At 38.2% G+C, this 26688-nt stretch overlaps 1 protein-coding gene across 9 annotated transcripts in view; it reads left to right on the plus strand.

Moving 5' to 3' along the window:
* Positions 1-26688, plus strand: part of ksr2 (kinase suppressor of ras 2) — a 118319-nt gene that overhangs the window by 15361 nt on the left and 76270 nt on the right. For all 9 annotated transcript variants that reach the window (XM_082170807.1, XM_082170806.1, XM_082170808.1 and 6 more), the window contains exons 3-5: positions 2255-2405; positions 17852-17887; positions 19223-19733. In XM_082170807.1, the coding sequence (XP_082026933.1) occupies positions 2255-2405; positions 17852-17887; positions 19223-19733 (698 nt within the window). The remainder of the gene's footprint in view (positions 1-2254; positions 2406-17851; positions 17888-19222; positions 19734-26688) is intronic.

The raw sequence follows: 26688 nt of genomic DNA on the forward strand, positions 1-26688 counted from the left end.
GTCACTAAATATTTTTATACTAAATAAGTTTTATACTGACAATTTCACTCCCCTTAATTGCTCTTATTACACTCTTAAAAATAAAGGTTCCCCAAAGAACCTTTCAGTGAACCGTTCTTAAAAGACACATTTTTTTCTTAGTGTAAAGAACATTTGAGTAATCTAAAGAAACGATTTCCACTATAAAGAACCTTTTGTGCAATGGAAAGTTCCATGGATGTTAAAGGTTCTTCATGGAAACTTAACAGTGTTGCATTATATAGTTTTATTCTCAGTGTTTGATTCCAAGCTGAAATTGATAATAGGAACTTCTCAGAAAAAGATCTTAATAAAATCTTAATAAAGCTAACAAATTACACACATTTCAGGGTTTAGGCCTAGCTGTGAAATGTATTACAAGCTACTATGTCTATACAAAGGGAATTAAGAAAAATGGCAGAAAACTAATAAGGAAATAAACAGAAAAATTAGATATTGTACACTAAAGTGAAATTCAGACACGAGTGTGTGGAGAGATTATGTATAATTATATGTTAATGTGTCAGTTGGCCAGTGAGAGCATCTTTATGAAGGATCTTTGGGGGAAGTAGCTCATTGTGAGCCTCCCAATGCATTATATTTCTAAATATTTCCCATCTAATGGGAAGAAACATTGTAAACAGAAGGTCTCTAACAGAAGATACTCTGAAGGCCTTGAGGTTTTTCTCCTGTGCCGCTGTCCTCAGTGCTGAAGTGTTGGCGCTGTCCAATGTGCTGAAGCCCCCTGCTGATGTGGAGAAGGAATTGCAACTATATAGAATGCAACAGTCGGTTATATATGAATTATATATTCATATTCATTTATCCTATTCCAATATCATATGAATTTTTCTCCATAGGGGAACTGATTTTGAACAGTAACTTATAAACATTTAATGACCAAAATACTGTGAGCTACGAGTTGTTGTTTTTTCCCGCTGTTTAAAAAAAAAAAAGCCTTTAGTCCACATAATTTCAATTTATTTGTTTCTGTATATATAATCTACATCTTTAAATCAATAGTTTTATATTATATCATTCAAAGTGCTTCATGGGATTGTAGTTCTTTCCCTCATTGAAGCCGCTGAGTGCACAGTCTTGTACATTTGCAATTTTGTCCGATTTCAAATACTTTTTGATTCAAGTTAAAGCTTTTAAATGCTTTGATTCAACTCGTAGCTGGTTGGTTTGGTTTATGGCTTATAACTCTTAAACAGACTTGTTAAAGATCCCAATAATACTTCCGGAACCAAGGCCATGAGAAGAGTAAATTTGTATGAATTAAAAGCTAAACTGATGTCATATTTATTTTACACATCTCCCAAGAAAATAAATGTGTATTCAAGATGCTGAAGTTTGAGTGTTTAATATTTTAATTTTAATGTATGTCAAGGTTTTAACCTGTAAGAAAAGCACTTAACTTCAGGTTGCTCCAAGGTTATAAGTTTATTATAATTTACTGTTGATAACAGAATTAGTAATTGTTCAGATCAAGTCATACTTGTATAAAAATAGTAGCCTACAATATGAAGTTTTAAAAAACTGAAGTTTTAATTTTATCATATTTTTTTTTTATAATTTTTTACATGGACATGTTTATTCTTTCCATAAAAGCCCTCTGAATATTTCTTCTGCAATTTCTCTTTGATTTTCCCTTTTTTTTTTTTATTACATATTTTCAAAGTCTCTAATGCAAACGCTGAATTAATTTAATATAAAAATACAGTAAAAACAGTAATATTGTGATTTGTGAAATATTATTACAATTTAAAATAATGGTTTCCCATTAATTTATTCCTGTGATCAAAGCTTAATTTTCAGCATCATTACTCCATCACATGATCCTTCAGAAATCATTATAATATGCTGATTTGCTGCTCAAGGATTTTTTATTATCAATATTGGGAACAGTTTTGCTGCCTAATATTTTTGTGGAAACCAAGCATTTTTTCAGGATACTTTGATGATTAAAAAGTTCAAAAGAACAGCATTTATTTAAAATTGAATTTTTTTGTAAGTTTGTGAAAGTCTTTACTGTCACTTTTGATCAATTTAATGCATCCACACTGAATAAAAGTATTCATTTATACTTTATACGTTAATTTAGTATTAACTTAAAAAAAACGTACTGACCCTGAACTTTTGAATAGTAGTGTAGTATTTGACTATTTTTTCAACTGGCATGTCTGAGACTCGTCTCCATCACTGATCAGTTGTGTGTGTGTGTTTGTTGTAGGAGATCTCCCCAGGTGAGCTGACTCTCGAGGCTCTATTGGAGATGTCGGATGAGCAGGTGTGTGAGGCACTGCTGAAGTTTGGAGCGAGTGATGAAGAATGTGCTCGGCTCAATGCCTCGCTCACATGTCTACGATCAGCCCACAAATCAGGTGAGTTCACAGGATGCAAACATCACCAGACTGTTCTGAAAGCCTTCACACAGTCCTGAATTACTGACAGTGCTATTAGAAATGTAGTGGTGACGTGTTAATATAACACAAAATCTATCTATCTATCTATCTATCTATCTATCTATCTATCTATCTATCTATCTATCTATCTATCTATCTATCTATCTATCTATCTATCTATCTATCTATCTATCTATCTATCATCTGCTTACACTTTATGGCAAAAAGAACAGAAAATTATTAAAGCACATTGTAGAGAATTACTGGAATAGATCATTAGAAGGGGGTATTCATAGTTTTGTTCACAGTTCTGGCGTGAGAGAAAAGCTCTACCAGAGAACATCCAGTAGAGGGCAACACAATGCTGAGTTTCATTATTGTGGACTGGGGTGTAAAAATATCTTCATGTAACTCAGTGTCATATAATGTCTGAGTTCAACAAATTGATTTGACTTAATATGATGCATTTAGTGACATAGAAGGTTGTTTTTGTGTGAAGTTTTTTATTTAGTATTTTAGTTTATTATATACAGGTGGGACGGAGTGGGGAGGGAGCTTTGTGCTTGGGGTCTTTTTAATATTTTTAAAAGAAGTCTCTTAAGCTCATCAAGGCTGCATTTATTTGACCAAAAATATAGTAAAACCAGTAATATTGTGAAATATTTTTACAATTCAAAAGTTTTCTATTTGAATATATATTTTCAAATGTCATTTATTCCTGTGATCAAAGCTGAATTTTCAGCATCATTACTCCAGTCTTCAGTGTCACATGATTCCTCCAGAAATCATTCTAATATGATGATTTGCTGCTCAAGAAACGTTTCTTATTATTATCAAAGTTGAAAGCAGTTGTGCTGTTTAATATTTTTGTGGAAACCATGATATTTTTCAAGATTATTTGATGAATCTGAAATAGATTGTAATTGTAATTACAATTATAAATGTGTTTACTTAGACTTTTGATGAATTTATTGAATTCTTGCTGAATAAAATATTTAATTTATTTTAATCTTGTTGATCCCAAACTTTTGAGTAGTAGTTTATATATAACATAGATATATACACACAACTAAAATATTCCCCTGTAATAAAGTTAATATACACTCACCGGCCACTTTATTAGGTACACCTTGCTAACACTGGGTTTGACCCCCTTTTGCCTTCAGAACTGCCTTAATTCTTCATGGCATAGATTCAACATTGAGCTGGAAACATTCCTCAGAGATTATGGTTCATATTGTCATGATAGCATCACACAGTGGCTGCAGATTTATCAGCTGCACATCCATGATGTGAATCTCCCAGTTCACCACATCCCAGAGGTGCTCTATTGGATTGAGATCTGGTGACTGTGGAGGCCATTGAAGACACCAGTTTGAGATGATTTGAGCGTTGTGACACGGTGCATTATCCTGCTGGATGTAGTCATCAGAAGATGGGTTCACTGCGGTCATAAAGGGAAAGACTTGATCAGCAACAATACTCAGGTAGACTGTGGCGTTTAAATGATGCTCAGTTGGTGTGCTAAGAAAATATCCCCCATACCATTACACCACCAGCATCCTGAACCATTGATACAAGGCAGGATGGATCCATACTTTCATGTTGTTTACGCCAAATTCTGACCCTACCATCTGAATGTTGCAGCAGAAATCCAGACTCATCAGACCAGGCAACGTTTTTCCAATCTTCTATCGTCCAGTTTCTGTGAGACCATGCGAATTATGTAGCCTCAGTTTCTTGTTCTTAGCTGACAGGAGTGGCACTGGTGTGTCTTCTGCTATTAGCCCGTCTGCTTCAAAGCTTTTCTGCAGACCTTTGTCTTGTAACGTGTGGTTGTTTGAGTTACTGTTGCCTTTCTATCAGCTGAACCAGTCTGGCCATTCTCCTCTGACCTCTGGCATCAACAAGGCATTTTCACTCACAGAACTGACGCTCACCGGTCATTTTCTCTTTTTCAGACCATGTAAACCTTAAAGATGGTTGTGCATGAAAATCTCAGTAGATCATCCCGTTTCTGAAATACTCAGACCAGCCCGTCTTGCACCAACAACCATGCCACGTTCAAAGTCACTTAAATCACCGTTCTTCTCTATTCTGATGCTCAGTTTGAACTTTATCAGATCATCTTGACTGTTGTCTGATTAGATACTTTTGTATTAATAAGCAGTTGAACAGGTGTACCTAATAAAGTGGCTGGTGAGTGTAGTTAAAAAATGTTGTTAGTATAGTTATAGTACTACTACTACTACTATTGATAAAAAAGAATTAATGATTGTAAACGAAATGTACAGAAATGTTTTACAAATGTAATCATTTGTTACCCTATAGAAGCTTATATTTTAAAAATCATTAGCCATAGTAACACAAATTATACATTTAATCAAATTTTTAGCAGTATATTTTATGCTTAAAAAAAAAAAAAAAAAAAAAGGTTTTAGGCTTTTCATTGCAGTGAGCTTCAGGGCTGTGTTTATACATGCTGTATAACACCTCAGAGCTTGTTCGTTGTGTGTGTGTTTCTACCACTGGAGGGCAGCATTGTATTACTATGCTCTCTAAATACAGCACAGTTTGATAATGGTGTTAGGTAACCTCACACTTTAAATGAACGGAAAGATCCGAACGCAGTGTTTGTCCTCTGCCTCCACAGCTGGAGATGATTGTTCCTGCTCTCACCTGAAAAAGATTTGATTGAAGGAAGTGTTTCTGCTGCAGATGTTCTAATCTCAGTAAAGTTTAAGATGTCAACAGTGTGTGAAGTTAGAAGAGCTCGATAACTGATGCTAAATCACTTGAAGGACCGGAGCCTATAAAACCACATCTTGCACATAATATACACATATGTGGTCAGAATTATTGGCACACTTGGTAAATATGATCAAAGAAGGTTGTGAAAATAAATCTGCATTATTTATCCTTTTGATCTTTAATTTAAAGGAAAATGACAAAAATCTAACATTTCGTTGGAGCGAAATTAATGAATGTGGGGTAGGGAAATTAAATTATAAAAAAAAATAATAATAATTCTCCAAAATTCTCCAAATTCTTATGAGTAAAATATCTCTGAAGTATATTCTCCTTCATATTTTTTGTATTTTTATTTGTACATTTTTTTTTTTTTTAGCACACAAGGGTGACTAGGAACATGATATTCTCCAGCCATGACTTCTTGTTTTACTGGAGTATAAATATGAGGAAACACAAAGGCCAAATTCCCTTTAATCATCCATCACAATGAGTTAAACCAAAGAATATGGTTCTGATGTACAGCTAAAGATTGTTGAGCTTCACAAAATAAAAAGTGGCTGTAAGAAAAAGGCTAAAGCATTGAAAACCCCCATTTTCATCATCAGGGCAATAATTACGAAGTTTCAATCAACTATAGATGATACAAATCTGCATAGACGAGAATATATTGTCTTAATGCACGGTGAGGAGGAAAGATTGAGTGGCCAAAGACTCCCGAAGGATCACAGATGGAGAATTGCAGAGATTAGTTAAGTCTCTGGGTCAGAAAACCAAAAAAAAAAAAATTAAATTAAAATTAATTAAACAGCACCTTAATAACCACATGTTGTTTGGGAGGGTTTCAAGAAAAATCCTCTGTTCTCCTTCAAAAACAAACTCCAGCATTTTCAGTTGCCAGACACGACTGGAACTTCAAAAGAGACTGGATTCTATGTTCAGATTAAACAAAAAAAAAGAGTTTTTTTTGGCAGAAAACCCACCAGATGGGGATAAAAAGTACCCCATGTGTGCGAATAAACACTGCAGGATTTTTAATGTTGTGGGCATATTTTTCTGCCGGAGGTCCAGGACGTCCAGGACATCATTCTATCAAATACCAACAGATCATCAACCAAAATCATAACCTGACCACTTCTGCTAGAAATCTTATAATGAGCCGTGGATGGTTCTGCCATTTCCATTCCAGTCCCCTGACCTGAATCCTAGAAAACTGAAGAGGAGAGCGTATCAACATGAAATTAGGATCTGGAGAGATTCTGTATGGAGGAATGGTTTCTGATCTCCAAACTCATCAGGCATTATAAGACTCAAACGCTGTTATATTGACAAAAGGAGGTTGTAAAAAGTATGAAATGAATGGGTGCCATTAGTCCTGGCCAATGTATATTAGAGAAATACATTTATTTCATAATGAGATTTTCCCCACATTTTCCGTTGTTTTACCTGAAAGAAATATTCGATTTTTATAAATGTTTATAACAAATTCTTGAATGAATTTCACAGGCTTCTTTGTTCATATTTATCAAGGATCAGAGACAAAACTGGAAACTCCGGGAAACTTAAAAATGTCTGTGTTGACCAACAGAGGGCAGCAAAGCTTTTTCAGTCTGTTAGTATGTTGTGTAAATGTTAGAATAGAAACAAAGGAGAACTATTCTGGCATGTTCTTTTTTGCAGGTGAATTATATTACACATATTACTTTGCACAAGCCTCATAGTGCTTTAAAAAAAAAAAAAAAAGTTAACTTATATTTGAGTGTTTGTTTACAGGCTATTCTCTATCTGTTCAAATTGTGCTGGTATCTTGATAAAAAAAGGTGATAAAATGTAAATGTAATGCAGTTTGTTGTAATTGAATCTCTTGACCAATTTCGTGGTACCCTCTCATTGGATATTTCTTTCCTCCATTGACTCTGTATTTGCTTTGAGTAGCGTTAGTGCGGCCGCCCTGGAGTGCCTGGATTTTCTGAAACGTGGATTCCCGCTGTGATAGTGTTCAGACACAGCGCTAACCGCCGATTGCACTGTCGAAAGTGAGATCAGGCTGGATTGCTTTGTTTTAAAGACGGGCTTAGAAATGCTGGTAGCTTGTTGAGGACGCAGCACGGGTTCAGCAGAGGTGCCACACAAGGACGACGGGGGATTCCAGCTGTCGCGAGAGTGTGGTGTGTAATTTAGAAATCGCACCTCTCTTCATCTTGATTTATTTTTCTTTAGCGCTCTCCATCTCCGTCTGCCACTATATACCCCCCTTGTTCTCATCTCTGCTGTGTCTTTATTCAGATTCTGATTCATTTAAATGAATAGGTCACCTAAAAATGAGAATTCTGTCATCATTTACTCACTCTCATGTCATTCCGAACACACTTGGGACATTGTTTCTTCTGTGATCCAAGCTGCTTTTTATCCAATGAAAGTGAACGGTGACTAGGGATGTCGAGAAAGATTATCAGTGAATAAAGACTTGTTCAGTATGTCAGTCTGTTCCTCACATAATGCTATTATAAGGATTTAGAAGACTTAAAGGACAAGTTCGGTATTTTACACTTAAAGCCCTGTTTACAGATCGTATCTGATGAAATAGAACGGTTAAGATTACAATTTGGACACATGCCGCTGTCCCGAGAATTTTAGGTTTATTTCGCTTACCCCCCCCCCCCCCCCCCCCCCCCCCAAAAATGTTCCCTCAAAAATCGCTGAAAAAGATGCATTCCAACAGGTTTTATCGTAGTTTTTGTCCAACTCCATTGACTTAATAGGACGTGCTGTGAGACCGCAGCACCTTTACGGTATTACTCCGCCGCTTCTTCTTCTGCTTCTTCTCTGTATTCAATGAAATGCCCGTGGTTTGCTTGCAATTGGCAAAGGTGCATTATCGCCACCAACTGGGCTGGAGTGTCTATTATTCAAGCTCTCAACGGAAGAATCACGGGTGTGACGCGTTTGGCAAAATAGGTCCACAAAAGCGAAATAAACCTAAAATTCTCGGGACAGGAGCATGTGTCCAAATTTTAATCTTAACCGTTCTATTTCATCAGATACGATCTGTAAACAGGGCTTTAAGTGTAAAATACCGAACTTGTCCTTTAAATATGATATAGTACATGAGTCATATGGGCTACTTTTAAGATGCTTTATGGAGCTTTGGTCACCATTCAGTCTCAGTTTATGAAAGAAAGCATGATCTTCGATTAAACCTTTTATTTTGTGTTTCATGTGATTTACCTCACACCTCACTGCTCTCCAGAGAGAGAAAAGTAATTTTGTCAAGCAGGGTCCTTGTAGTCAGAGCAAAGCAGCGCAAGGGAATCAGTCATCTATCTTTTGTTTAGGGATTTCTGTCTTATCTTTTAAAAGACAAACCATAGTGAAAGTGGAAAATCACGTCTCCGCCATTTCCCGAGACCTTTAAATAGTATGTACCAGTTTCATGTTCAGCATGTCAGGATTTATACATCTACAGTTTATAAAGATCAGGTGTATAATACTGCTCATCTTGCTATTTAATTGACCTCCCATTGTTGGACAAAACTCTCTTTCTCTGGTCTTCATCGAATTCACTTTTGAATAGGCATTTTATACATTATAAAAAGTTTTTTTTTTTTTATTACCATAGAGCAGCTGTTTGACCAAATCGCATTTGGCATAAAAACATTATGGTGTTCAAACCATGTTATTTCCAACATACAGTGCCTTAATTTCTCAGACAAATCCATATTGTACAAAATTAGTTTACTTTTATGTATTTGCTCCTGGCGAGTATGGTGTGTTTTCAAAAGCACTAAATAAATGATTAGTGCAGTTTTTAATCTATACCAAGAGTTAGAAAACCCTACTTTATTCACAGGTGCCTCTGACTGCATAGAGATTCACTTTGATCATCTCTTGGACACTTAAACATGATTTATTTTTATTTATTTATTTATTTTTTATTGAAGAAGAGAGATTGCATTGAACTGACAGCCACACATATGATTTGAAGGCAGTGCTGGAGGCAACACTCAGACACTTAAGAGTTAATTAACCAAAGTAAGAAAAGATAAATGCCTTAAAGAGTGTAATTCTGTTCAAATGTATTATCTTGAGTCAGTTAGCATGCTGGTAAGTCACATTTGGGATTCTAATTGTGTCCTTGTTTTACCCACAATCCTCCCCTGCAGGCGTCCTCATTGTAAATGCTGCTTATCATCCATATTAGTGTATAATTGGAATGTATGTTTTCAATTGCCCACAAAGGCAGTCATTCAAACAGCTTTATAATCTGTTTTTCAGAAGTCATTGCCACATATATTCACCCAAAAAGTGTCTGTTTTCGTAAAAGAAAAATGTACAAATGGTAAAAAGAATTTATATAAACCATAATGTTTTTACTTCTCTTTATACCTGTCACATGCCTGTCCTGTCTTGTGCTGCACATGGGTGTTTTGTTATTTTGGGCCATGTGCTCATGTCATTGTCTGGTCCCTCCCCCTTGTTATCTGATTATTGTTTCAGTTCTCCCACCTGTTCCCCCTTGATTAGTTTCCCTTTATTAGTCCCCTCTTGTTTGCAGTCTGTGTCGGTTTGTTGTCTGATGTTTCCTGTACCCTGTGATTCCCTTGTGAGTTTATGGTCTGTTTTTGGCTTTTATTTTACTAGTTGTTTTCCCCCCGTGGGTTTTGTTTTTGTATTTGTTTTTCTTTAATAAATATTGTCATTCTCCCGCACTTGAGTCCTCGCACCTTTTTGTATTTCGCCACCCCGTGACAGAACGAACCGACCACATGAGGACTCAGCGGAGAAGAGGGGCGCAACCAGTCTCCTGTCCGCAATGGGAGCGAATTCTCCAATTCAAGGAGCTAGTCTCCCTCCGTCAGCAGGGAACGGAGGTGAGAGAGTTTAGCCGGAGGTTCAGCAGCGCAGCTGAGGGGCTGAATCTGGATGAGGAGGCTCTTAAGGACTTGTTCAATCATGTGCTCGACGAACCGATGGACTGGCTGATCCGATCAGCATTTGATCGGGTCAGTCTTGAGACGATGGTGGAGGATCTTATACGTCATCGGGAGAGAATTGCCAGGTCGGGGGTCCCAGTTTCAGTGATCCCGAGTCCAAAGGTCCCAGTCCCGGCGGCTCCCTCCGTGACTGTCCCGGTGGTCCCGAGTCCGGTGGTCCCGAGTCCGGTGGTCCCAGTTCCGGTGGTCCCGAGTCCGGTGGTCCCGAGACGGAGGAGGAGGAGAAACCCCTCCACAACGACTTGTCCGGTGGCACCTGACCCAGAGACCATTCCGGAGGTGACTGCCATCCCTGACGCGTCGCTCAGGCGTCCTGCTCTGTCCGCCCCGCCCGAGCTGCTCGCCCTGCCGGCCCCGCCCGAGCTGCTCGCCCTGCCGGCCCCGCCCGAGCTGCTCGCCCTGCCGGCCCCGCCCGAGCTGCTCGCCCTGCCGGCCCCGCCCGAGCTGCTCGCCCTGCCGGCCCCGCCCGAGCTGCTCGCCCTGCCGGCCCCGCCCGAGCTGCTCGCCCTGCCGGCCGATCCAGAGACCGTTCACGTCACGCCTGCCGAGCCTGTGTCTTCGGACAAGAGGGCCGCCGCCGAGCGTGTTCACGTTACGCCTGCCGAGCCTGTGTCTTCGGACAAGATGGCCGCCGCCGAGCCTGTTCACGTCACGCCTGCCGAGCCTGTGTCTTCGGACAAGATGGCCGCCGCCGAGCCTGTTCACGTCACGCCTGCCGAGCCTGTGTCTTCGGACAAGATGGCCGCCGCCGAGCCTGTTCACGTCACGCCTGCCGAGCCTGTGTCTTTGGACAAGATGGCCGCCGCCGAGCCTGTTCACGTCACGCCTGCCGAGCCTGTGTCCCCTGAAAAGATGGCCGCCGTCGAGCCTGTGTCTGTTCCTGAGCCTGAGCCGGTGGTGTCTGTTCCTGAGCCTGAGCCGGTGGTGCCTGTTCCAGTGCCTGAGCCGGTGGTGCCTGTTCCAGTGCCTGAGCCGGTGGTGCCTGTTCCAGTGCCTGAGCCGGTGGTGCCTGTTCCAGTGCCTGAGCCGGTGGTGCCAGTTCCGGTGGTGCCAGTTCCGGTGGTGCCAGTTCCGGTGGTGCCAGTTCCGGTGGTGCCAGTTCCGGTGGTGCCAGTTCCGGTGGTGCCAGTTCCGGTGGTGCCAGTTCCTGTTCCTGAGCCGGTGCCTGTTCCCTGGCCGCCCGAGGGGTCGTCTCCGCCATGGCCGCCCGAGGGGTCGTCTCCGCCATGGCCGCCCGAGGGGTCGTCTCCGCCATGGCCGCCCGAGGGGTCGTCTCCGCCATGGCCGCCCGAGGGGTCGTCTCCGCCATGGCCGCCCGAGGGGTCGTCTCCGCCATGGCCGCCCGAGGGGTCGTCTCCGCCATGGCCGCCCGAGGGGTCGTCTCCGCCATGGCCGCCCGAGGGGTCGTCTCCGCCATGGCCGCCCGAGGGGTCGTCTCCGCCATGGCCGCCCGAGGGGTCGTCTCCGCCATGGCCGCCCGAGGGGTCGTCTCCGCCATGGCCGCCCGACGGGTCGTCTCCGCCATGGCCGCCCGACGGGTCGTCTCCGCCATGGCCGCCCGACGGGTCGTCTCCGCCATGGCCGCCCGACGGGTCGTCTCCGCCATGGCCGCCCGACGGGTCCTCTCCGCCATGGCCGCCCGACGGGTCCTCTCCGCCATGGCCGCCCGACGGGTCGTCTCCGCCCTGGCTGCCTGCACGATCTTCTCCGCCCTGGCCGCCAGATGGACTGAAATTTTTGCCCTGGCCTCCCGAACTCTGTGGTCCGCCCTGGCCTCCCGAACTGTCCATTTCCTCTGCCCCGCCCTGGTCTGTCCCTCCCGTCCCGCCCGTCCCGCCCTGGTCTGTCCCTCCCGGGTCTGTCCCTCCCGTCCCGCCCTGGTCTGTCCCTTCCGTCCCGTCCGGGTCTTATGGAGCGTCTGGTAGCCGCTCCGTAGGGAGGGGGTAATGTCACATGCCTGTCCTGTCTTGTGCTGCACATGGGTGTTTTGTTATTTTGGGCCATGTGCTCATGTCATTGTCTGGTCCCTCCCCCTTGTTATCTGATTATTGTTTCAGTTCTCCCACCTGTTCCCCCTTGATTAGTTTCCCTTTATTAGTCCCCTCTTGTTTGCAGTCTGTGTCGGTTCGTTGTCTGATGTTTCCTGTACCCTGTGATTCCCTTGTGAGTTTATGTTCTGTTTTTGGCTTTTATTTTACTAGTTGTTTTCCCCCCCGTGGGTTTTGTTTTTGTATTTGTTTTTCTTTAATAAATATTGTCATTCTCCCGCACTTGAGTCCTCGCACCTTTTTGTATTTCGCCACCCCGTGACAATACCTGGCTTTAAACACATATCCAAGATTCAATACAATTTAAGCTCTGTCAGCACCATCTTTCCACAATGTTTGCAATCATTTCAACTGGTCCCTCATGTCATAAAAACAAAAGAAAGTGTGTGTCCAGGAATGTACTTAAAATAGGATATTCCAAATTACAAGAGAAATTTCATTTAGAATTTCAGTGTAGCAAGTTTTGGTAACACTTTAGTTAAGGGTCCAATTATCTCTATTAACTAGTTGCTTATTAGCATGCATAGGATATTGGCTGTTTATTAGTACTTATATAGCGTATTAATGCCTTATTCTGCATGACCATATTCTACATCCCTTAATCCTATGATACCTAAACTTAACTTACTAACTATTAATAAGCAATATTTATACTAACCATAATTACATTAGATTTGGACCCTAAGTGTGACTGAATTTTTGAAGTAGGAAAAGAAGCTGTCAATAGAGCTTACTTTATACCATTCAAAGTTTTTAATGTTATTCTAATATTCTGATTCACTGCATTTCTTATTATTATCAATGTTAAAACTGTTGTGCTGCTTAATATTTTTGGGAAAACTGTGATGCTTTTTTTATCAGGATATTTTGAGTTGAACATTCAAAAGAACAGCATTTACTTGAAATGTTTAAATCTTTTTTAAGATTATAAATGTTTTACTGTCGCTTTTGGTCAATTTAATGCATCCTTGCTGAATAAAATTGATTAAAATCTTTTTTTTATTATAATATTTTTTTATCTTACTAACCCCAAACCTTTGAATGATATTGTAAAGTGTAACACATAAAATGCCTTTTATATGCATGTAAAACAAAGAAGTACATAGTAAAAGTACAGTTCCTCTTGGTTAAAAGCATGTTTAGTTAGAGAGACTTAGTCATTTACAAATATTTCAAATGTATTTTTGATTTGATACTTTTGTCATTTCCTGTCTGCCTTTATAATTAGCCTTGTCTTAAAACAAATATCACTGCTAAGTCATATACATAGTCATCGTGTAATGTAGTCAAAGTCATATTGCTTTATTATTAGAGCAGAACCTAATTAACGGTATTGGGAAATGATAATGTATGGGCAAACCGCGGGGGGACGAGTCGTCTTGACACCTCTCATGAGTCGTTTTGTGACATTAATGGCAGTATCTTCGACTAGTGATAATGGCATTGCTAATCGAGATGCTAATAGAAGTGTCCATGTGTCCCTTTGTAGCAGTTGCATAAGGCACTGTTGCTAGGCAATGGTTGTGACTGCAAATGTATTGTTTCAGAAATGTTGACATGTTCTTATTAGGATTTACTGGATGGATTATTATTGATTGACTTTCCTTCTTTGTGTTCTGTAGTCTGGACATTATGTCATTAGTGGTGTTATAAGGCTCATAGTTAGGGATTTGAACCAACCTTTAACCCTAAGTAAGCAATTTGGTCATGTAACTCGTCACACACTGTTTGTGCTACAGACCTCAATGGAATTTCAACTGGAGCGGCTTGATTTCTTGATTTAATGAATTAACTATCATTAAGCAATGATTTAGACCTGGTGGGTGATGATACAGTCAAAAAAATCCTATAGATTTGCATATCTTTGTAAACGACCATACAGTATATTAACAACCACTCAAAACACATTAGCAACCTCCTAGCAATTACTTGTCAAACTCCCAGAACACTCTAGCCTTGTGGCATCAAGTTCTGCAAATGAGAGGAGTTGATTTGTAACTCAAAAATGCAATGAATTTAATCAGGAAGAACGTTTGTAACACTAACAGCGAGGTAATGCACGTCTTCAAGTGATATTAATTATGTAGGATTAAATCTTTAACAATTGTTGCTTGCTTTAATAAGACATTCATCATCTCAGGAGAACAAACACTGAGGAATTATTGATAGCTCTTGCCACAATCGACTGCACAACAGACAAGATTCATTCACACCTTTCTGTAGCAAAACAGAGGTGAATCTTGAGGTTGAAAATTGACGACAGATAAAACTACATGGGGTGGTGAGATGAGGATGTTTAGAAAAATACATATAACAGCTTTTTTTGGAGAACAAACAGTTTTTTTTTTTTTTTTTATAAATCTTTGTACTCATTTCAGGGTGTTACTACCCTTAAGAAAAAAAATATTGAATTGTAGTTATTTTGGTCACACTTTAGTTTAGGGTCCAATTCTCACTATTAACTTTTGCCTCAATAGACTCCTAATAACTGCTTATTAATAGTTAGTAAAGTAGTTGTTAAGTTTAGGTATTATATGATTAAGGAATGTAGACTATGCTCATGCAGAATAAGGCATTATTATGTGCTTTATAAATACTAATAAACAGCCAATATCCTAGTAATATGCATGCTAATAAGCAACTAGTCAGAATTGGACCCTAAACTAAAGTGTTACCCTTCTTTTAAACTAAAAATGAGAAAGTATACTTTCAGTCTACTTTTTATGTACTTCTCTGAAATATATTTTTTTGTGTACGACTTAGAAATATATTTCAAATTGCACGTAAGTATACTTGATTTATACTGACAGAAAAGTCTAAATATATTTGGCCTATAGTTGTACTCAATCTTTTAATTTGTCACTGACCCCAAACATAGTAGTATACACAAAGCAAAACAAAGTAGAAAGGATATCTGGTTAGTACTTTTGAAACATGGTGTACAAGTGATGACCCTGGTGTAGTTTGTTTAAAAAGCATGGACACAGTTATTTTTCTGGCTGACCATGTTGCATATGATTTTGTAGGAGTTTCCCGTTCAGACGCAGAATTAATGGGAGGAGAGTATTTAAATGAATCATGCAAGGTGATTTACTAAGGTTTGCAGTTGTCAATTTACTGGTATTTGAGCCATTATTTACCACCCCAAAAAAGCATGTCTCAACCCATTTTGCGCCTGACATGGCACTGAATTTGCGCATTGTAAGTAGATAGTAGATCACTTTTTTTTTTAGATGGCGGCTGCACGCTAATTTGCCGTTTAGTAAACCTGGCCTTCTTTCTAAGTCCATATATTGCCATTTCTGGTCAATGTCACACTTTTAAAATGAACTACACATTTAGGGTAAGTGTTTAGGATTGTTGTTTGTTTGTCACTCATTAGAAATCACCTGAAAGAAGGAGAAGGATGTTGTTTAATGATCCTTTGAGGCTATGCTAAGTATTAGTACTTGTCAGCTGAGTAGCTGGTCATTGATTTCTCAATCGCGCACGCAACTAGACATGGCAAACGTCACACATCTCCCAGCGGGTCAAGTGGTGTCCATGCCTGAAACTTTGAAACTTCGAGTAGCTTGTTTGTCATCTCTTTGCTGTAATTAAAAATGCTCATTTGAGCATCTTCCAGGCCACGGGGTGGACTGTGAGAAGTGTCCTTCAGCTGTGCCCACTGGACCCCTCCTTAGGAGTAGCAAACACTTATCTCCCATCATGCTCAAAGAGTGGGAGTGTGTCCCCTAGAGCGAGCGTGTCTTGTAGGGGGGTTGGGGGGTTGTTAAGAGCCCTTGGATTCATTTGTGCACAGTGAACTGTGACCGCTGAGCCGCGGCCCAGGTAGAAACCACAAGAGGGAAGCTCCTGTAATGATGTTTGTGTGTGGAGTTGGTGGATTGTGGGTTCAAAGCAATTACTGATTAACAATCTTTGACGGAAACTGACCATTTTTGACATTTCTCTCTTTTTTTTCCCCCAGAAAGTTTTATTTGTAAACCATAACTTTGTGAAGATGTTTTGCAATGTGAGCTAAAGTTTACTACATTTACCCTGACATCTGTGATGCCCATGTGAGCGGCATGCACACAAATCCGGCTTGTGATATTACCTGACCGTGTCCTATATTAATAAAATGTAGGCAAAAAAATCCACACTTCAAGAAAAATTTAATAGTTGAAATCAGAGTTACAAATTTTAACAAAATAAAATTGAAGCCTAAAGGTTTAGTCATATCATGTGTCTGTTGTTCAGGGAATTTTCATGGATAAAATAGTCATTTCTATAGGAAACCATTTCATTTCATGTGAGGGCGAAAGATTTTTCACACAGATTTTGCAATTCTAAATTACATATATCTCAGAAAAATAATGTATAATAAGAATCTGGTAACACTTTACTTAATGCCTTTATGTATAATGCATTATAAAGGTATTCATAATGTACGTTATAATGCATTATATATCTTCATAAATAAAAGTTTGACTGATTAAGGATTATAGAATCTGTTTTAAGTATTTTTTAATTGATTATTTAAAATATAATTATACTTTCTTAAGGTGTGTTATATAATGTATCAAAACTGTGATGTAATATTATTCATGAGACCATCCAATGCATTTTAAGGTGCATCACATGCCATAATTAATGCATTAAAATACTTTTATAATACATAAAGTCTTTAAGTAAAGTGTTACCGAATTTCTTCCTTTCCACTATTTGACTTTAATTACAGATTAGACTTTTTGAATGAAAGACTCATTTTGCTCATATTTACCAAGGGTGCCAATATTTGTGGAGCCCAATAAAATTGCAGCAAAGTTAACATGCATTTTGGGAACACTTCATTTAATAAGGTGCAGAATTAAAGCAATATACTTGAATGAAAAATTTAACCACTTTTACAAATTAACCTGTTAGGCGAGTTTGAAAAAGAGTTGATGTTCTGGAGCACATTTCCTCATATGGGTTTCCATCCATCTTCCTGTCGTTCAGCTATTCTAAATAAAGGCACCATCAATCAAATCACAGCAAGCCTTGCTGCTCTCCCAGAGTTGGAAACATTTTCCTCAGCTCACTTACTTTTCAGTCTCCTGAAAATACATATGCTCAGAAAATGGGTTAGCCCGAAAAGACATCTTTAATGTTTTCTGTTTGTTCGCTGTAATGCAGAGTTTAACGCCAATGCACTGACATTTACGTCAACACCAAATTATTTTTGAGGGAAGGAAAGAGAGAAAGAGAAAGCTAGAGAGATTGTGAAAAACAGGACATGATGGATGATGGTCATCCTCTGGAACAAAAGGTGGATCACTAATAGATAAAGTTCACTGTGAGCTTTGTGTTTGTGTCATCTTTTGTTCTTCTATATTAATGGTGTTGGTGATTCTATTATGAATGGGATTTGCTCTAAGATTCAAAGAGGGTTACATTTCAGATTAATTTGCTCTTAACATAATAATTAATGATAGTCCAAAGACAAATATACCTGAATCTAATTAATGATAAATGATACTCTCAGATGGGATCATTTCTTAATTGCTTTAGTATTGTTTTTAGATAAGGGCCATGGAGAAATCAAAATGAATATGTATTGAATTGCATTTAAATATGTATTAATGAATTTGCATTGTTTTTGTTTTTCAAGAACAACTTGAGGAGGACCAGTTACACAGTAATGGAGGTGAGGCACCGTCAGTTTCTCTTTCTCAAATGTGTCTGTTGTCATAGTAGTGTTTGCGTATCAGTCAACTTCAGTACTCATTACATTCAGACATTTCAGAATCACTTTGCTCTCAATCACACGTGTCCTTTCATCTTTCTGTCTGTTTGTCATGATAGATGCAGTCTGAGTCTCTTCACTGTTGACATCCTTCATCTGGCACTTGGTATCAAACTCATCTTCTCTTCTCTTCTCTTCTCTTCTCTTCTCTTCTCTTCTCTTCTCTTCTCTTCTCTTCTCTTCTCTTCTCTTCTCTTCTCTTCTCTTCTCTTCTCTTCTCTTCTCTTCTCTTCTCCTCTCCTCTCCTCTCCTCTCCTCTTCATTTTCTTGAATCTTGCCTCATATATTATCTCTTCTCTTCTCTTCTCTTCTCTTCTCTTCTCTTCTCTTCTCTTCTCTTCTCTTCTCCTCTCCTCTCCTCTCCTCTCCTCTCCTCTCCTCTTCATTTTGTTGAATCTTGCCTCATATATTATCTCTTCTCTTCTCTTCTCTTCTCTTCTCTTCTCTTCTCTTCTCTTCTCTTCTCTTCTCTCCTCTTCATTTTGTTGAATCTTGCCTCATATATTATCTCTTCTCTTCTCTTCTCTTCTCTTCTCTTCTCTTCTCTTCTCTTCTCTTCTCTTCTCTTCTCTTCTCTTCTCTTCTCCTCTCCTCTCCTCTCCTCTCCTCTCCTCTCCTCTCCTCTCTTCTCTTCTGTCATCTCATGCTATCTCATCTCTTTCTGTTTGACTGATTAAGGATTACAGAATCTGTTTTAAGTCTTTTTAAAAATGTATTAATTTTCAAATTATTACAAGTTATTTTGGTAAATACTGTATATCTTTTTTTTATCAAGTACAAACTGATTCATTTTCAAATTAATTCAAATTATTTTGAGTACATATTATGGAAAATAGATATATATTTTACAGATTTTTTTAATTAAGTTTAATTTATGTTCAAACTGATTTTTTTTTAATGATTAAATATTATGTAAAATAAATTTTCATTTGTGTTGATTCACTTTGTTCTCTAAGATATTGGCTTTAGGCATAGAAAAAACAACCACCACTGTACGTGTCAAATTTTGTCTCATCTCATCTTAATTTTTTCTTCTCTTGTCATCTCATGTAACCTCATTTAACCTCGTCCCTTCTCTTCTCATTATTTCATCACCTGTTTACTTCTCATCTCTTCTTTTCTTATTACTTCTCATCTTATCTCATTTCTTCTTCTCCAGTGTTTCTTCTCTAACTTACCTGTACCTCTTTATTCTGGCCAGTACAAACCTCCACCTCTCACACTGTGTGTCCACAGGATCCAAGCAGGACTGGTCCATTCAGTGGCCCACGTCTGAGTCGGGTAAAGAGAACACCCCAGTGGGGCCGTCGGACCCCAGTCAGTGGGTCCGTCTCCAGCTCTCCCAGAGCCCCAAATTGCACTCGCGCTATAGCCAGCACTTGTGCCAGAGCCCCCAGGCCCTGGCGCCCCCCTTTTACTCCCCTCACCTGCATTCAGACCGGCTGACCGTAGACCCTCACTCCGGCCTCTTCCCCTCGCCTCTGGATACGGGACATCACTCTCTCCCTCCTTCCCCCAGACAGAGGCACTTTGCCCACACCCCTCCGCGGACTCCCTTAGTAGTGAACACCATGACCCCTCCAGGGACGCCGCAGGTCAGGCGCAGGAATAAACTGAAGGCCCCCGGAACCCCACCGCCCGCCAGCCGGAAGCTCATCCACCTTCTGCCGGGGTTCACGGCTCTGCACCGCAGCAAATCCCACGAGTTCCAGCTGGGGAACAGAATAGATGACGCACAGACACCCAAGTGAGTCATAGTGCATTTTAAATGTTGATTTGCCACATGTTTGTCTCTAGCTCAGCAAAATCAAGCGAGTTGCATACGTAGACAGCATTATAAGGCATCGTAAACATGTTTTTGATGCAAAAGCCAAAAGTTAGGAAGCAAAATTAGGCCTCCCTTCTAAAATGCATCGCTCAATGCTCATGTAATCCCTCACAGTTACAATCCCAGAATACACTGATTAATTAATTAATCTATATATATATATATATATATATATATATATATATATATATGCACACACACACACACACACACACACACACACATATATATATATATATTTCATTTAATATATATATTTTTAATATATGCAATTCCTCCATCTGAATAAAAGTCAAGCTTAGTGCAATGCATTCTGGGATTGTTATTATATATATATATATATATATATATATATATATATATAAGACAACCCTTAAAATATACTTGCATTTCTTTCATATTGGAAACTATTAATGAAACACTAATAAAACAGCAGTTCTGTGTAATTCAAACCAGGGTTAGCTAAAATTAAAACTAATACCATAAAAAAATTTTTTTGTTAAACGTAGTTTAGTACTTTAAGATAAACTAAATGAAAACAAGAAATTATATCTAGGAAACTAGCTGAAATAAATTAACTTTAAAAAAAAATGTAATAGTACATCAATGATACTAAAATAACACTGATTCAAACTGTATTTGTGTATTTTGTTTTACTTATTAGAGTATCATGTAATTAGTCCAGGAAAATGTTAGTGGCAAACTATTTTGGAGTAATCTGAAAGCACAGTCTCTAGACTCTCAAAGAAGCTGTTTTTGTGTGCATGAATAATAATTTTAGAGCGTAACATATGAGGTTTCATGATGCTCAAGTGCCTTGTGTTGTCTTGCGAGAAAGAAAGAAATAGAAGAATAGAGAGACATTACTTCCTAGCTTAGATCAGTAAACTGGATTAAATGGCATTAGATCAGTGATTACCAGTCCCCATGCTCTGATGTGATCCAGACCCTTTCCATGCCCCTTTAATAAGGGCCTGGATGCTGAGAATGCCAGCAAATAGGGAAATCCAATCAGGACAAAGCTATTCCGATACCTCCACTAGACCTGATTTGGGACTTGTATTGTTCATTTGAGACTTTGCTGATTTCATGCAGAGGATAGTTTGTGAACAGGCACTGATATGTTTGCACAAGGAGGTCATCGTGTTGTATAATTAACCCGTCTTATGAAGCTATACATTTAGGCGTGAACATGCATGGCATTTCAAAAAGTCCAAGCATATCTCATTGTCAAGGCCTATTGTTGGATTTTAATTTATGACCAGCACTGGAATTTGTTTGTAAATAAGAGATAGTCAGATAATCAGCTCATCATTTGTGAATCCAGATCTACTACATTTTAACCTCAGGCTCAGGTCAACGGTGAGACCATTTTCTTGATTTATTTTTCCAGCATTCTTGGTCTTATGTATAAACTAAAAATGTTTTGGTTAGTGAAATATTGTGCAAAAAGCATCATAAGCATCACTAATACATATACATTGGTTGCCCAAGTTAGGATGTAGATGTTGGGCGTTTGTGTGGAAATAATGGATGCAAAATGACTTTTGCTGTCTGAACAGTTAAAAGTAAGTGAAATGTATTTATATAGCACTTTACAAAAATGCAATGTGCAAAATGCTTTACACAATATAGGAACACAATCATTAAGAATACATTCATGAATAGCTATACACAATGTATGAACAAGCAAAATGTAATATAAATATAAAATATCAAACCCCAAAACACACAAAAAGACATCACTAACGGCATTTAAAAACAGACACACATTCAGTAGATCTAATATCCAAAGGCAAACTATTCCATAACTTTGGAGCCCTTTGTATAGCTTTATATTTGGTTCTTGGAACATCCAGCAATTTGTTTAAAGAAGATGTAAGACATCTCACTGTTTTGTAAGGTCAAAAGCTCAGGCACCAAACCATTTAATGCTTTGTATGTCACCAATAAAATCTTAAAATCAATCCTAAAATGAACAGAGAGCTGTATGTAATGTAAAGAAGCTAAAACAGGTGTAATATGATTAAATAACTTTGTCCATGTCAATAGTCTGGCCGCGGCATTCTGTACTAATTGTAAACGCGATAAAGTACGATGATTTAAAGAAGAAAACAAGGCATTACAATAATCAAGACTGAGGATGAAATAAAAGCATGAATAAGCTTCTCTATATCATTAAAACTCAAAAACCGCCTTGCCTGATAAAAACAAGACTGAACCAACTTCTTAACATGATATTCAAAGGTAAGATTGGTGTCAAAATAAACACCCACATTTCTCTTTAAAGGGGTGGTTGATTATGATTTCACTTTTCTAACCTGACTTAGTGTGTAATATTGCTGTTTGAGCATAAACACCATCTGCAAAGTTACAACGCTCAAAGTTCAAAGCAAAGGGAGATATTTTCTTTTAAAGAAATGGCTTTTTAAGGACTACAACAAACGGCTGGTATGGACTACATAACATTCCTCCCGGGTTAGTGACATCACTAACCCTAAAATTTACATAAACCCCACCCCCGGGAACGCGATTTATAGATTATCATGACAGAATATGCTAATCAATGATTAGAAGATAGTTAACTCCACATCAGCTTCATAAATTTAAACATAAACAAAAAAGTTTTTGAATTTTTCAGGACACAAGCTGTTGAAGCTCCGCCTTTGAAGCAGCTGCTCATTTGCATTTAAAGGGACAGACACAAAAACGGTGCATTTTTGCTCACCCTCGAAAAGTGACAATTTTATTATGCTATATAAAAATATCTTTGGGGTATTTTGAGCTAAAACTTCACATTCACACTCAGGGGACATCAGATACTTATTTTACATCTTGTGAAAAGAGCATTATACCACCCCTTTAAAGCAGGGTGGATTCTGATTGGTTGTCAATGTTTTTATCGCTCATCAGCTGGAAAAAAATCATTCTGAAAGTGATTCCAAAGATATTGTTTCTCTGTGCCATTATTGTTATGTTTGTGGTGTGGCCTCTGCTATTCTTTTATATTTAGAACGATTTTTAGACCTATATCTTTATCATTATCGTTATCGTCTTTGGTGTGAATGGGCCTAAAGTCTCTCCAAAACACCTTTCCACAATTTGTGAAGGTTTTCATAATACATTATTTGAAAAGGCTAATGAGCTTGTCTGTCAAACCCACATTGTTTTACTGCTATTGTTGAGGAGTACTTTCTATATAAAGTCTTAGTGGCTCATAATGGTTTGTTTCATCACCAGTTGCAGGACATTCTAACCACAATTGTTTTATGGCCGTATTTACATATTTGCATAAGCTGATTGAGAAATGCTGTGTTTTCAATTCCTACCTTAATAAATGACGTGTGGTGCTACAGATATCTCATTAGAACAGCTGTTTAGCTGAATCATAAAAAGAGGAAACAGTTACTAGAACAGGTAGTATATTAATAAGTTTTACACCAACTTCCTATTTCAGTCACAATGGATTTGGATTTTCTGTTGATTTGATAGGATCACGACGAATGAAAGATGCTTAGCTTGTGTGCAGATTGATTATGAATGTATCTTGGTGAGGCACTGTCGTGGTCGATATTGACAGTTTTAATGATAAGTTGGAGAAAACCTGAACTGTCAATTAAGAAATGATTGAAGACATGGCTGTTAATAGGAGAATTGAAGTCAACATGAAATCAAAATGTACTTTCTTTAAGCATGTTGCTGGTCTTGTGACTGAATGCATTTTGTGAATAATTCTTCAATTACACCATTTTTTATTACACTAAAGTTTTGGGTCTGGAAGATTTTTTAATGAGTTTGAAAAAAGTCTCTTTTGCTTGTTTCTGTTGTAATAGATTTTACAATGTATTTATTCCTGTGATGGCAAAGCTGAATTTTCAGCATTATTACTTTCATTCTTCAGTGTCACATGATCCTCCAAAAATCATATGCTAATTTGCTGCTCAAGAAATGTTTCTTATTATTATCGGTGTTGAAAACAGTTGTGCTGCTTCATATTTTTGTAGAAACCATGATACATTTTTTGGGGATTCTTTGATAAATAGAAAGGGCAAGAAAACTGCATTTATTTGAAATAGAAATGTCTTCACTTTGACTTTTTATTTGCATTTTAATACATCCTTGCAGAATAAAAGTGTATATATATCCCATAACCTGAGACCCTAGACACCACCTAATGAGATCCAGACCAAGGCCACGTTTATGTGGTCTCGAAAAGGTCTCAAGACTAATACTGCCATATTACGACTCCAAATCTGCTTGTGTAAATTAAAAATCCCAAGATAAAACTCAAGAATCATCTACTAATCTTTTATTGAAGAACTTTTATATTCGAGAGCTCAGGGACAGGTTGTTTGTAGTCTGAAATTGTGTTGCTCTTCAGGAATGGGCTCTTTTTGACGCTCTGGAAAAATGTGCGTCGTCTCGAGGGACAGAAGTGGGCATGTACCCGAGCTCACCATGTTTCTTCCTCATAATTACAGACCTTTTGACAGCTCACATTAACCTATGACCCTCACACACTGAGACACTCACGCTCAAACGCACACGCACTTTCAGAATTCCTAATGATGGATTTTTAATGAGACCGGACAGAGGAATTCTCTCACCATTCAAATGTGCATCTAGCATATGAGAAGAATCTGTATTATGCAGACTGTGAGAATGTGTCTATCCTTTAGTCGTCTCATAAAGAGCCAACATGAATGTTATTTTCTCCCTGCTCATCATTCATGGTGTCATTTGCACTGTGCAGCATTCTTTCTACTTGCCGGCTCCTGTATTGTATCGCGTGTGTGTGTTTGTGTGTGAGGAGATATTTTTGAAAGGCGTTAGAAGCGTGAAATGCTTGGCAGCTGTTCTATTATATCTGGCAGGTTTGAGGGCGAAAAACGGCTGGAACGGAGAAGCAGGAGATGATGAAATTAGGGTTGTTTGATTTGCATGTCATCTGATTCTGCCTTTGTGATTGGATTGTAACTGATAGGATTTTTTAGATTCATTTGGCATTGTAATCTGTTGAATATGATTTCAATTTAGTTTTATCTGTCTCCATTTTTTTGTATTATCCATATTCTATGTCTTGTTTGTGGTTGACAGATATATCGGTCAGCCTGATTCATCAACCAGTGTTAGACAGGATCAGCATTGGCTAATATCCATCCCCACTTGGCTGAATAAGAGAAGTGTGTCAGTTTCAATGTTTTTCGAGGACCTTTTCAATAGATATTAGAGAGTTTTTTTTTTTTTAATGGTTGGGGGGTGAATTATGATGAAATAAGAATTGGTTTAATCTCTGCAATTGTTTTACATGCATATTCATATTTATACACACACAAATATAAGCAGCACAACTGTTTTCAACATTGATAATAATAAGAAATGTTTCTTGAGCTGAAAATCTGCATATTTTAATGATTTCTGAAGAATCATGCGAAAATGAAGACTGGAGTAATGATGCTGAAAAATCTGCTTAATCACAGGAATAAATTACATTTTAAGATATAATCAAATAAAAACAGTTATTTGAAATTGTAATAATATTTCTCAATATTGATAAATGCAGCCTTTATGACCATAAGAGATTTCTATCTAAAATATAACAAATTCTTACCAACCACAAACTTTTGAACGTTATGTATGTCTCTATATATGTAGTTTTGTAGATATAACATTTTTGTTAAATAATATATAACTATAACATATATTGAAAAATATATATAAATAGAATATGTTTTTTGGTGAATTTATATGCATATTCCTGAGGTCATTTGATTCTCGGCCCATCTTTGCAACGCTCAGCAGTCGTCACATCTTAAACTTTTTTAGCGTGGAGTGGATGGCTATTAATTTTGCTTATGTACCCGGGCCACCTCTCTCTCTGCCCTTTTCAAGCTGAGTGCTGCTCTCAGCTGTAGAGATAATTAGCAAGGCTTATTTGCTATGCTAATGAGCGTCAACATGCATCTGCATAAAGGCCAATGTCTCTCCGGGCCTCTGTGCTAGTCAACTACTTGATGAGCCGGAAGACAGTTAGCTACTTTAAAACTGTAATTTCACAAGTTACATGTTACTCATGTTTTAAAGAAGTTATACAGTCAAAATGCATTGAAGATTTTTCAGAGTTAGTATTCATTGGTTTGATTCCCAGGGAATGCATGAGGGTCTAAGAGCATTATTTAGTTTGAAAAGTATTTAAAACTATTTAAAATGGTGTCTTGATAATAAAAAATTTAAAACTAAATACTATAGCATCATTTAGGTTTGAAACTAATTTTCTAAATATCAGTAGTTTTAAAGCTGTTGAGATAATTGAAAAACTTTTGTCTAGCAATTTGTATATTCTCAAATTTCAGGGTGGCACGACTGCAAACATGGCTCTTTTATTGTGAATTGACAAGGTAATAACGGTAAACATGAGAATGCATCATCCAGAAGAGCCCAACTGAAGATTGTCCTTATGTGTGTGATGTAACCAGATTTCACCATCGGTTAAAATTTGAAAAACTCTTGTAGTCTTGGAGGAACTAAACAGTGTGTTCCTGACAGACTGGGAAGAGAGGTGCTGCAAGCCTGCATCAATGTAAAATATGTGAAAAAATAAAGTGTTTTTTGGACATTCTAGTAGACCCCAAAAACAAAATCAAGACTTTGTAAAAGAGCATAATAAGGCCTCTTTAAGTTGCTCTGTAGAACTTCGTCACGCAGATGACATTTACTTATCCTATTTAATATTAGTGAACGCTAGACAGCGCATGCAACTTTATACATGTATGTGAGAAAGCTTACTTTTAAAATAATATATTATATATATATATAAATATACTGTAATACACTCCTTCATGAAAGTTAAGGTCTGTTTGTGCAGTACTTAATG

This window comes from Leuciscus leuciscus, assembly GCF_965113295.1.
Source record: "Leuciscus leuciscus genome assembly, chromosome: 5".
Lineage (NCBI taxonomy): Eukaryota > Metazoa > Chordata > Actinopteri > Cypriniformes > Leuciscidae > Leuciscus > Leuciscus leuciscus.